The 14219-nt window shown below is 36.3% G+C and overlaps 1 protein-coding gene across 1 annotated transcript in view; it reads left to right on the top strand.

Moving 5' to 3' along the window:
- The window catches only part of LOC126416111 (ubiquitin carboxyl-terminal hydrolase 30), a 116379-nt gene that overhangs the window by 33856 nt on the left and 68304 nt on the right, over positions 1 to 14219 (top strand). Inside the window, exon 3 of the mRNA XM_050083626.1 lies at positions 11344 to 11516. Within this exon, the coding sequence (XP_049939583.1) occupies positions 11344 to 11516 (173 nt within the window). The remainder of the gene's footprint in view (positions 1 to 11343; positions 11517 to 14219) is intronic.

Genomic DNA, 14219 nt, shown 5'->3' with positions numbered 1-14219 from the left:
ATGATTCATATATGAATCATTCATATTACATCTTTTATCGAAACATCAAAAAAATATATAAATACCTATAATTCCTACCAAAAACTATTATAGCTATGGCTGTAATTTTTGTGCCACTTACCTTGAATTACTGCTTCATCTACAATCAGCCGAAAATGGTGAACAGCATAAACAATGTTTACAATGCCACTACCAAAGATAATGCTACCTAACAGGCAGCTGCTTCACAATAAATATTTTCTCTGGCCAGGAAACAATTGCTGAACGATTCATAAATGCGCGAGCATGTTTACAGCACTCAGTAAAGCTGCAGTGAATGAAAATACTCTAGGAAATAAACTGATGCATATATGCATCACTATGCACTAGAGGGTTAAATGCATTGAGTAATTGATTATTTAAACTTGTGCAGAAATTAAACTGCAGTCAGTAAGCAAAGGCCATGAAGGGGAAGCAGTAATTGAGAAGGGACTGAGGCAAGGTTGTAGCCTATTCCTGACGTTATTCAATCTGTAAATTGAGCAAGCAGTGAAGGAAACCAGGGATACATTTGGAAAGGAAATTAAAGTTCAGGGAACAGAAATGAAACCTTGAGGTTTGCTGGTGACATGGTAATTCTTTCAGATACGAAAAAAGACTTGTAAGACCAGTTGAATAGAATGGAAATGTCATGAAAAGAGGTAATAAGACGAATATTAACAAAATTAAAATAAGGCTGATACAATGTAGTTGAATTAAATCGTGTCATGCTAGGGAAATTGGATTCTCAAATAAGAGGCTAAAAGTAGTCAGTGAGCTGTGTTATATGGGCAGTAAAATTATTGACAGTGGCCGAAGTAGAGAGGATGTGCTGTCTGACAATAACAAGAAAAACGTTTCTGAAAAAAATGAAATTTGTTAACAAAGAATGTAAATTTAATTGTTACAAAGTTTCTTCAGAAAGTATTTGTCTGGAATGAACACCTGTACAGAAGCGAAACATGGGTGATAAACAGGTCAGATAAGAAGAGATTAGAAGTTTTTAAAATGTCGTGCTTTAGGGGAACACTGAAAATTAGTTGAGTAGATTGGATTACCAATGATGAGGGAAAGACACAACGTGAGTGAAAAAAGGGATCAGTTCATAGATCTCTTCTTGAGGCATCAAGGAGGCACGAGTTTGGTAATGCAAGGTAAGTTAGAGGAGAGGGGCGGGGGGTGGTACCAGTTGTAGAGGGGAGACCTAGACTTGACTACAGTATGTATGTTCAGATTGATGAAGAGTGCAGTATCTAGGCAGAGGTGGAAGGCTTGCAAAAGGTAGGCCAGAGTGGAGAGCATCATCAGATGACTGTTTGCTCTGAAGATCACAACAGCAGCATCATTTTTAGTACTGGATTTTCCTAAAATGTAGTTTGATATTGTGAGTATGGTTCAAAGAAAGCTAGGTTCTTGGTATACGTAACTTATTTATTTCCATAATTTGCAAGCTGTTTCTTAATAAATAGTGCTTAATTTACAGCAGACATGGTCTATATGTTGTCTCTATTGGAGTTCGTTGTCTGCCATTATTCTAAAAAATGTTACAGAGGTAACTATTTCCATCTTGTTTCATTTAGAAATATATCTATGTGATTTTTCTTTTCTTTATCAGTGAATATTATGAACTTTCTCATTTTTAGATTTATTATTGAGTCAGTCTCTTTGAGTCAGTGCACTGTGTTATGTTCTGAAATAAATGTGTCATCAAGTGTGTCTAGCTTTTTCTCTGTTTTTTAATGCCATCAGCATACTGCATTTTTTTGTTTCTTCTCAGTGACTTTGATATTTTTTTAATAAGCTGAAAAAAGGGGGCCAAGTACAGGTCCATGAAGTACACCATACTTAATGGCACTGATTTCAGATCTGCACCCAGAATCTGTAGTCACTTACTATTTTTGTTGTTAACATATAGTTATATCCATTGCACTACATTTTTCAGTTATAACTGTGTGAGTGATTTTGTCAGAAGCTTCAGACAAATTCAGAAACAGCAGATACCAAGGGTCTTTTGTCTAATGCATCTAAAATGTTGTGAGGATGAGTCGTGAGTCGCGCTTGGGTAGCTGAGTCGGTAGAGCACTTGCCTGCGAAAGGCAAAGGTTCCCTGCGAAAGGCAAAGGTTCCAAGTTCTAGTCATGGTCTGGCACACAGTTTTAATCTGCCAGGAAGTTTCACAACTATAATAGTCTGTTAGACTGGAGATAAGTCTTCCTGAAGATTCGCCTTATTGGAATCCATGTTGTGCTTACATCAGAATACTGTAAATACTCCTACTTACTTGTAGGAAGTAAGCATGTATGGTAAACATTTGATCTAACATACAATTTAACACATTGGCACCTAATAATCTTATTTTGTCTTATTCATTCTCATCACTATCCGCACTGGTATTTATTTCACTTCTCTCTCTCTCTCTCTCTCTCTCTCTCTCTCTCTCTCTCTCTCTCTCTCTCTCTCTCTCTCTCTCTCCCCCCCCTCCCCCTCCCCCCTCCCCCTCCCTCCCTCCCTCCCCCCTCCCCCTCCCTCCCTCCCTCCCTCCCTCCCTGATTTCCTTCATTATCTTCCCACAGTTCTTCATACTCACTACAATTCATTTTGCATTTGATATGCAGCATTTCTTGAACCCCTTGATGATGGACTCAGTGATATGAAGGACTATGAAGCAAGAATTCAATTTATGGATGTCTGTCCTATTGCATTGATGAGGGTCTTCAACTGACGATATATATGAGAAAAAATACCATCATAGCTGTATCTTGAGAATGACTTTATTGTCTCATATTACTAGTTTCAGCGGCACATTCACCATCCTCAGGCCCAAACACTACCAAAAGAGTATTAAATTTCCAATGCATTGGAGACGACGTGGTGTTGAGCAGAGACTCCTAAGGAAAGCTAGCTCACGTGTACTAATAACAAGGACTCCACAATAAATGCGCCAAGGAAATTGAATACCCCTTTGGCAGTGGTGGGGCCTGAGGATGGTGGTAATGTGCCGCCGAAACTAGTCGTGTGAGACAATATAGTCATTCTCAAGATACAGCTGTGGTGGTACTTTTTCTTGCATATATAAGCAGGAATTCACTCATGCAGGAGGGTGACTGTAAGCAATTAAAACATGAAAATGTTGAATGTTATTTGTTTAAACAGTTTTCAGAATGATTGAGTGAAGTAGATCAATGTGTACAGCGATGTTTTAATCCAGGTTTTTCATTGCTTGAGTGAACTCTTTTTAGGAGGTCCATGATTTAATTATTTATATATGCATTCCATAATAAGTATTCACATTTTGAATTGACACCTTTTTTATGCCTTTTGGGACACATTTTTGCACCTAAAAATCCAAGATCTAGTAATGTACCATATTTAGTGGAATCTTCCACTAATATGATATTTTAGCAGAATTTGATTTTTTGGAATTACTAAACTGAGTGAGTAGTGTAGAAACTATAAAGTTATTTAATTTAATGTCTTGAATTTATGAAATGTGAGTTACAGTCACCAATTTCCTTGAAAGAATTAATTCCACAGTACAAAGACAATACAACCAGATAAACATAAAAGCTGAAGTTTTACTGATATGGATTTTTGCCTTCGAAGTCTAGGTGAAATTCTTCTTGATTAGTCATACTGTGATTATTTTATTTGGTGTCAAGTTGTTAAATAATGAGCACTGCACTGCAGAAATTAATTTGTGATCATCTCATATTTATTGGCACACATAATTTTGCAGTGATCGATTTGTATTCAATAATTTAGACAGTTAATATATCAACTGAGGGTTTTTTTTTTTTTTTAAAAAGTTGTGTCATATTTATTTTGCAGTGTAACTGTCGAGTTGTGACAGATGAATAACACAATGTTTAATAAGTTTTTATGTAGTAGTGCATATTTTTACTGTTCAAACTTGACTTTGACGGATGTAGTTACTGTATATACTTACTGAGTACTAAATGCAGAAACCTGGGAACTGTACATTTTGGTAGTTTAATCCAAATTCACAAAGAAGTTTACATTTTAATAGTTGACTACTGTTGGACTGAGTCTTCATATGAGAAGCCAATTTATAGACACTTGTAGTACCATAATCACACGCGTAACGTATTTAATAACTAGCTTAGTGCCTGCTGCTTCACTTGTGTAAACTGTATGGCCTGCAGAGATTTTTTTGTGTTTGTTTGGTTGAGTTTTTATGTTATTCACATATTGCAATACCTTCTAAGCTTTTCATACTAATTAAGGCCATACAAGCATGATCTTCTCAGAATATAGTTCAGACCAAAAAGTGATTCAGGTAGCTGGAGTCCAAAAGTTTTGTTCATCATGCCTTTTGTGTTGTGGATATATTTCCATAGCCTCTTTTATCCCCTAGCAAAAATTTCTTTATATCTAATTGAGAAGTAAAATACCTATTTTCGTAAATCTAGCTTTAAGTATTTTTTAATGTAACGAAATATTTCATTAAAATTTTAATCCCCTATTGCACTCCCTTAAAGGTTGAATTTCCAGAAAGAGTGAAACGTGTATTTCTTTCTTTCTTTCTTTCTTTATATATATATTTTTTTAAATTGAGAAGTCAAATACCAGTTGTCACAGATATAGCCTTAAAATCCTTCAGTAGTTCTTTGGTAATTATCTATTTTCAAATAAAATTTCACTGAGACTATTTTACCCCTTTAGTGGTTGAATTTCCAAAAATACTGAAGCATGCATTTTTTTATTTTCTGTATGAGAAACCAAATGTCAGTTTTCGTAGTTCTAACTTCAAAATTCCTGTAATAGTGACATACTTTCAAAAAGGCTTCCATCCCCTATTTCATCCACCTAGGAGTGGAATTTTGGACAATCCATTCTTAAATGGTGCCTGTAGTGTAAAGTCCACACTTCAAATTTATGCCCTTAGCTGTTTGGGCTGGGCAAAGATGAGTCACTGAATCAGTCTGACCCTGTTTCAACCCCTGAAGTTTTGACTTTCCAAAAACAGTAAAACACATATTTTTCATCTCTAACCAAGAAGACAAACGCCAATTTTCAAAGATTTAGCTTTAGCTTTAAAATGCTTTCAAAATGAAATACTTTCATAAAATGTTTCATCCCCTATTTCACCACCTTCGGGATTGAATTTCACAAAAACAGTGATATGCATATGATTTAGCTTCGGAAATGCTTGCACAATGAAATATTGCCATAAAAGATTTTCATCCCCTGTGTCACCCATGTAGGGGTTGAATTTCCAAAAACAGTGACACACACATATTTTTACTTCTCACTGACAAGTCAAATTTAAATTTTCATAGATTTAACTTTAAAAATGCTTTCATAATAAAATATTTTCATAAAAAATCTCACCCCTTATTTCACCACCTTAGGGGGCTCAATTTCCAAAAACACTGAAACACTGTTCATAGATGTAGCTTTAAAAATACTTTAGTTGTTCTTTAATAATGATATATTTGCAAAAAAAGCTTTCACCCACTATTTCACCTCTATAGGGTTTAATTTACAAAAATGCTGAAACATGTATTTCTTTATTTTTGACTGAGAAACCAAATACCAATATTCGTAGGTCTAGCTTCAAAACTGCCTTAATGGCGACATTTTTCAAATAAACACTTCATCCCATGTTTCACTCCCTTAGGGTTGGAATTTCAGAAAATCCCTTCTTAAACAACAGCTACAGTATCAGATCAACACCTCCTTCAAATTTCAAGTTTCTATCCGTAGCAATTTGGGCTGGACGATGATGGTGAGAGTCAGTCAGCACATTGACTTTATATATAGAAATAATATAAGATCATGGAAAAATGAGAGAGACAAAGACAGAACATTTTCTTTAACTAATAGCTGTATAATTAAGAAATTATAGTAGTTGTACAATTTTGTGGGAGATAGCTATTACCAAATAGGGGATTTACAGAGTTTGAAGGAAAACTCAAAAAGTGGAAGGAGTACATTGAAGCCCTTTTCAAAGAGGATACAGGTGAAATCTGCTTCACCTGATGCAAGGATCAGTGAAGTCAATTCTGCAGTCACAAACGGTGAAATTGTACATACCATCAAACTGCAGAAGGAGGGTAAAGTCACCAGTCCAGACGCGGTCTGTGTTGAAGTTATTAATGTTTTAGCTGAATAGAACTCGATTGGTCTCAGCCTCCTAACATCATTGTTCAATGTTATCTTTGTAGCTGGAAAGATACCTTATTATTGGCTGAGATCTACTTTTATACCAGTGCCAAAGAAGACCAACTCTTCCCATGTGATGACTATCGTACGATTAGTTTGATGTCTCATGTACTCAAAATGTTTATGTGAATCATACACATGTGGATTTACAAGAAATCACAAATGGATGTGACTCAGTTTGGCTTCTGAAATGGGGTTGGAACTTGTGAAGCACTCTTCTCCCTAAAAAATACTAGTGCATAGTTTCAGAGATATGAATGTTGATGTGTACGCTTGTTTCGCTAACTATAAAAAAGCCTTTGACTACATGAGACATAAAAAAATGGTGGAAATTTTGACTTCCACTGGTACTGACCTAAATGATTTACGTATCAGCAACACTCTGCATCAGAATCAGACCACAGATGTAAAAACTGCCCAAGGAACATCATAAGCAACTACAATTTGTAAAGGCATTCCTCATTGCTTTATACTACAACCTCTCTTGTGCAACATTTAATCCAAAGCAATTTTCAGGGGACTGTTGGTGGAAGAAAGCACTCGGGTCATTATAAGTGGAAAGATTATTATTAATATTAGGTACAAAAATGGCAGTGTTGCCATACCAAATGGCCTATCTGTGCCCCAACACAAGATAGACAAGTTAGTTCAGTGCAGTAAAGAGTTTGGCACGTTTGTCAACACTTCCAAGATCAAAGTTGTAGTCTTGTCTATAAGAAGAATCCAAGCAACCTTATTCAATCTTATTTTCTTTGACAAGAAAATTAGATTGAATATGTATTCTCCTTGAAGTACTTGGGCACTGTGATGGATAAGCAGTGTGGCTGAAAGAAAGAGCTCAGATCTGGAATAGGACAGATCAGGAGACAATGCATTAGCATGAAAAACTTTTCATAAGCTCAGATCTTAGTCTGCAATGGAGAATGTGAATGATTCGTTGCTACACGTTCTCCCTTCTTCTCTAAGGATGTGAAAGCTGGATCCTTTACCAATATCTAGAGAAAATAATGAAATGCGTCTATATCACCATCTCTTACGCATACCTTGGGTGCTGAAAATTTCAAATGAGGTCCTCCATTGGATGAAAAAACAAAAAGAACCATTCCTTACTATAAAAAAAGGAAGACTTAATATTAGAAACTGCTATTTGCTCATAGGAACATTTCACCTTCACCCGTCTAGTAAATCATGAATAATCATCTAAAGCAAAATTTTTCTGTAAGAACCAAATATACTATTATCATAAGTAATCTGAACACTATCCTGTGGATATCAAATTTTAATGAAATACAGTGTGAATAAGAGATCAGCTATTTCAGGTAACTGTCATGTATGTGTTATGTGCAAACTGTAAAAAGAAAAAGAAAAAAGAATGCATTTGGGGAGTATAATTGCAGCAAATGGAGCTACCCCACAATGCAACATCTCAGTGGTGGACTGTTGGTCTGATATGTCATATTTACCTGTTAGTTTGAGGAGGTGATGATTTACAGCTTCTAGAAACTTTTGGAAATCATGATTTGGACACAACTGTATTGTCACTTTATCAAACAACCAATTTTGGTCAGAAACAGACCATCCTTGGGTATAACGTGACATCATTAGTGAACTGTGTGACAAACCATAACTATTGAAGAGCATCATGCAGTAAATCAACATTTTAAATCCAACTATAATATTGGATTACATCCAGCAGTCCAGCACGTAGTAGGTAATGTGCCAAAGCACATGATGTGTCTTGGCTACTGTGTGCTGTATTTACTAGTTAGACTTAACACATTGTTTTTGTTTTTGTAGGATGCTTGTTAGTAGTTATGTTGTCATGCATTTGATTAATGATATAACATTGTACCTGAGGATAGTCCATTTCAGACTGAAATTTATTGTTTAACAAAGTGACAATACAACTGTGTACAAACCATGATTTTCCAAACATTTGTGTGTTCATGATCACAATAACACAAAGAAAAATTGAGAAGACTGTGGATAAAGATCAATTCATTAGCTTCAAGACTGGTGAAGAAATCAGAGAAGCAATTCTGCCCATGTGCTTGGTCGTGGAAGAGATAATATATACCAGACTATCTTCCTAGCATTTGTGGACCCAAATGAAGCTTTCAACTATATAAAGTGTAATGAACTGTTAAAAGTTATGAGGATGAAGCATGAAGTCAGTTGAATGAACCATAGAAACCAAATGGAAATGACGAAAATGAAACATCGGGAAGAGACAAGTTTGTGTCAAGTATGTTATAAGGCAAGGTTGCAGCTTATTGTCATTGTTGGGTTCATTTATTGAAGAAGCACTGGAGACACTGAAAGAAAATTTCAGGAGACAGAAAGTGTAACACAATAGATGCCAATACAAGTTTCTCATCCAGGCCCTGATGGCCCAAGGAATATCAAACAGCTCTCACATTATTTTCTGCCATGTGACATAATGCAGATGTGATATGGAGGGGCAGATCGCCACTCATCTGACCATTTTGCTGACTTTCCAGAGCTTGGAGCTGCTACTTCTCAATCAAGTAATCCCTCAGTTGGCATCATGAGGCTAAGTGCACCCAATACCAGTCCTCCCATCAAGGAGAAATCCTTGACAGTACCAGGAACTGAAACTGAGTCCTCCGCATGGCAGCCATCTATATGACCACTCAGCTGGAGGAGGACAAAATAGATACCACTGCCAGGATTTTATCAATCGGAGGAGGCAAAGAAAAGCTGCTGGACGTTTTAAATGGTTTACTTAGCACAGAATTCATTGTGAGTGTAAGGAAAACAAAGTCAAAAGTAAATATATCAAACTGAAAGATGAATACTATTGTGAAACGAAAGTTGCTGCTCACTATAGTATCGCTTCAATTGCCAGAGACTGCAGTTGTGTGTGTGTGTGTGTGTGTGTGTGTGTGTGTGTGTGTGTGTGAGTGTGTGTCGTTTATTTTCATTGAAGGCCTTGCTGGCTGAAAACCTATTTGTGACAGTCTTTTTGTTGCGCCTATCTGCGACCTAGCATCTCCACCATATAGAGAGTAGCAACTTTCTTCCATCATATTGTTGTTTTCCATTGTTTGAAAGATGAATAAGTGAGATAAAGCCTTGATTATTTTGAAGGCCACCAGTGTTAGGTACATTGCTAATGAAAATTGTGTCATTACCACCCTTGACCTGACAGTTGCCTCTTTCAGAGAGTTACTCATGTAGGGAGACCTACAGGTTAATGTAGAATATGAATTACTGTGCAATAAGGCATTTTTTACATACACAGTCCACTACTGGAGGAGAGAGTGCCAGAAAAAATCCCAACACCAATTGAAGACACAACTTCAAGATTTTTAGTGTGAAACAAATGTAGCCAGTGGGCCACAGCAGTACAGTGACTTGGTAAACACCAGACTTGGGTAAAACAGCCTTTCAAAATATTCTGCAGCTTAGAAAGTGTAATTTCGCAAAGTGGACAAACTAAGAAAGAAATCAATAGCCAATTTTCGCAGGAGGATGGATCTTTTTGTTCAAGAAGAGAGCCCCATGACATCAAATAATATTATGAATTTGAGAAAAAACCTCCCTGATTTGCATCTGCAGTGTAACATGATTTGTTATAAAAGTAGGGAAGAATAAACTGGAATCATTTGGAATATGGCACTTACAGAAGCAAGCCGCAAATTTACATGGCCCAATAAAGTGTACTCCTGAGCAGTTTAATTGCAGTGAGATGATGTGACGTAGATTCTATCAAACAACAAAGATTTTTCATATCTTTGGAATGTTCCGCAAACTACTCTGACACATTTCAGAAGAAATGTCTGAAAGGGGTGACGCATTGTCTCAGTGAAGGACCAGGTCATCTCTGTAGTACTGTAAACAAGCAGATAGAAGCACATGTCAGGTGGTTAGTGTATGTTTTACCATAAATAAATTACAGCAGATATATCAGCAGCCAGAGTTCAACCTGGGTAAACACTTGCTACATGAAAATCCTTTTTCCACCTTCTTGAACAGTACTCTGTTGGCACGAGGGATTCATCACCTCATTTGATTTTCATTGTTCTTGTCCTTTGCCATGTACCAGTTTGAAAGTGTAGTGTGACTCATCAGTCGAGGTCCTTTTTCTGTGCTTGGGGTATCTGTTGGTAGTGTTCCTGCATTGATGCTAATCCCTGTACCCAGAGTCAGACCGTGAGCAGACCTACATGCTTGTTGTGGTGGTTTCTATAGGTACAGTGTAGAGATAGTTTTGGACAGTATGACTCCTCACAGTCATTATTATCCAGCATTGAATTGGTTACTAATTTGCTGTACGGTTGCTGATCTTTTCACTGCTAGAACCCAAGATAATTGATGGCAACACTTTTCTTCAACATGTTGTTGCCTGTGGCAGTGACACTAGTGGTGACAGTTTTCCTTGACTGATGTGCTCGCCATACACTCTTGATACAGTAGCTTGTGAAAATCGTAGTGCCTCTTAACACTTAACTTGCATATATTTGGCAACCACTGTCTGTCTACAGTCAGATGTGCTGATATCGGATGTGCTACCCATCCCGCACTTAGCTGTCATGCTGATAGCCAGTAGTGTGTCTGAAATGAAGTGATAAACAATAGGCAAGGAAAGAATCACATTGAAACCCTCACCAGAAGAAAACAGGTCAGTAGGGCTTACATTAAGACCTGGGACTGTATTGGAGAGGAATTACAGGGGCTGATAAAGATCGTAGTATGTGAAAGTGATAGTGTTTGCATTAGATACATAGATTAAAAAGATCAACATAAAATTGAGAAGGGTGGAAGATAAGATCAAATTGGTTATATGACTGATGATTTTACTTTAAAAACATGTCATTTTGATTTACAAAGCTGCAGACCTCAATTCTGTTATCTGCAATGTCATGTTAGAAAGTATCTGAACTTTTTTCCATAACTCTATCCTGTGCTGATGTAAGAAACAGCTGAAGGACCTGATTAAATAAATGTAATAAATACGTCAACAACTTGAATGCGTAAATGATGCATACATTACAGAGAAAATGTCCAAATATGCTACCCTGACTGTGATGTATTAAACATTACAATTGTTGTACAGCTACTAAATTACATTTTATGTTACTTTCTTAGGTAATATTTGTATCTGTTTACTTTCAGTTGTGAATGGGCAGCATCCAAACGTATCTGAAGATCCGTACACAGCGGAAAATGTTATTAAATGTCTCTTCAGCAAGGGCTGGACAATTTCACCTGAGGAGCATGATGTACATGAACTTCTGAACGTGATAATGACAACAATTGAGGAAGAGATCCATCATTCTAATACCACGGTATTGGATACTTTCAGTTCAATTAAAATGAGTAATTGCTGGTGCTTGTCTTTTTCCTTGTTTTTGTCTCCCTTTGGTAAAAGATTTTTGTTTTCTAAGTTCTACTTTGATTTAGCACATTTTGTATAGTACATATTATAAAATATAAAGAGCAATCAATGTTTCATCCTTCCTATTTGTATGGGTAACAAACATATTTTAATCAACAATAATCGTGCCGTGGTGACTAGTTTAGTTTCACAGTAGAACCAAACGAGCTTTTTATTTTCTTAGCTATGGGTAAACAGTCTTCCTTAAATAAACAATTTAAATGTTATTAAAAAGGAAAAAGCTTTCTAATGTTCTATAAAATTATATTTATTTGGTCGTGAACTGGCTTTCGGCTTCTCGGGCCATCTTTGGGTTACAGCTGAATGTCGCAAATCAAATAAACATGATAGCAACATACACAGATATTTTTGTACAGAAATACACAAGTGACAAAGTGTTTACAAAGGAAAACATTACAGTAATTACATTAACTAAAAAAAGTAATGATAAACAAAGTTTCATGTGGAGCTACTTTTGACAAATGATAAGAAATAAGTTGTATTTGCAATTTGAAACTAGTATTTGTAACAAAAACTTAATTTAACAAAGAGTAAAATGGAAATTGAATTCTAAAATTTAATACTAGTTTGGCATTCAGTGTCACGTGTTTGTTGATTTCCAGTATCTCCATTAGGGTCATCTTTTATGCTTTTTTTTGACAGAATGTAAAACCTCACATTCTACATCATATGAATAGTTTTTTGATATAAGATTATCAACAAAGGTCGAATCTTTCTTCCTTAATCAAAAATTTTTTTTTCAGTCATCTGTCAACATAATCGATACACTTGGAGAAATGCATGAAGTTCACTGTGCTGCCTTACAGTATATTTATTCACAATCAGGTTTGATCATGGACCATCTTCACAGTGGAAGATAGCTATTGTGGCAACTTCACATGTCATACATGCTAATTAACAAGAAAAGTATACTCCATAATGACTTGAAACATCAGAAAATGATACTTACCACCATGATACCAGCTTAAGCTCGAAGAAAACATCGAAAACATATAACAGCAGTAAGTGCACAGTACCAGTGCTCATACACACCACGCAGTAAGTTAACACTTGTGCACTTAGTGATGTTACATGTTTTCAATTGTTCTGCTTGCTTAAGCTGGTATTGTTACATTAAGTATCATTTTCTGATGTTCTCAAGTCAGCAATGGCATATAATTTTCTGGTTAAATAGGATGTATGACATGTGAAGTTGTCACAATTGATGTTTTCCCACTGTGAGGATGCTTCATGATTGAAACCAGTTGTAAATAAATATGTCCACATAGCCTGATTGCCACAGCTCTGCCTGACTGACCAATATACACATTTCCACACTGCTTGCAAGTGATTTTATATATACCACTCTGTGCCTAGGTTTTCAGTTTGTCTTTGTTATTTAATAAAAATTTGTATATGTTTTGGCGTTGGTCTGTAATTGCGAAATTTAACTTCTTTTTGTGAGATGGTTTGAAATGCTGCCAATACATGGAATTTTACATGAGGCTTTGTAACTGCTAAGTGATTTGCTGTTGGCCAGCATACAGAAGTGGTGTAATTTTATTCATTTTCTTTTTTTTTCTTTTGTAGATATTATCAGTCAGGACAGAGATGTGGACAATGCATGAAGCAGTTTGTTAGATGGTTTATAGTTCTACATCTACATTTATACTCTGCAAACCACTGTGAGGTGCATGGCAGAGGATACATCCCATTGTACCAGTTATTAGGGTTTCTTCCTGTTCTATTTACGTATGGAGTGTGTGAATAATGATTGCGTGAATACCTCTTTGTGTGCAGTAATTATTCTAATCTTATCTCCATGATCCGTAAGTGAGTGGTATGTAGGGGTTGTGGTATAGTCCTAGTGTAATCATTTAATGCCAGTTCTTTCAGAGTGTGTATACGACCCGGGACAACCGGGAGATCCGGGAAAAACCCAGGAATTTTTTCATCCAGGAGAAAACCGGATAAACCCCGGGATTTTTTTAGAATTCCGGGAATTTTTCATTGTTTTATTTTTCAGTTAAATTTTTGTAATTTTGACTGGTAAGAACCGATACTCTAACAAAGGATATTACTGTACCCTGCTACTGCAGAATAATACTCCAAGAATAAAATATAAATGAGAGAGAAAACGAAAATAACTTAAATTGCAAAGGAAATGCGCCATATACAACCACGACACACAGTGCTCATGCAGTCGTCTGCCAACTGCAAAATGTGTCAAAGGCTTTAGGAAGATTATGGAATGCTTCATAACAACAAATTGCCACCAATGAGCATGCAGTCACAACTGTTTACATTAGATACATTTTAGCTGTTACAATTGGGCTCATGCGCATGCTCAGTTGAGTCGCGTTTGAGTAGTAGTCTCCCGCTTCTGGCAACAGGAATGTGGCTGTTGGCTGTGCTAGCAGTTGCAGCAAGCAGCTAGATGCTACCGGGAAAAGGGGGCGCCAAATTCATATTATTGAGGAAAAAAAACTTGTTTCACAAAGCGCCTAGCATCCAGCACATGTTTGTCTATCGATTATTCGTATTATTTGGAAATGCTTCCCTGTTGGTTATTGAACATTTTTGAACACATTTTAAGTTGATTTCTGAATGAATC

Source organism: Schistocerca serialis, chromosome 1 (assembly GCF_023864345.2).
Source record: "Schistocerca serialis cubense isolate TAMUIC-IGC-003099 chromosome 1, iqSchSeri2.2, whole genome shotgun sequence".
Classification (NCBI taxonomy): Eukaryota; Metazoa; Arthropoda; class Insecta; order Orthoptera; family Acrididae; genus Schistocerca; species Schistocerca serialis.
The sequence above is the reverse complement of the archived record's forward strand: the minus strand, read 5'-3'. Positions and strand labels throughout refer to the sequence as shown.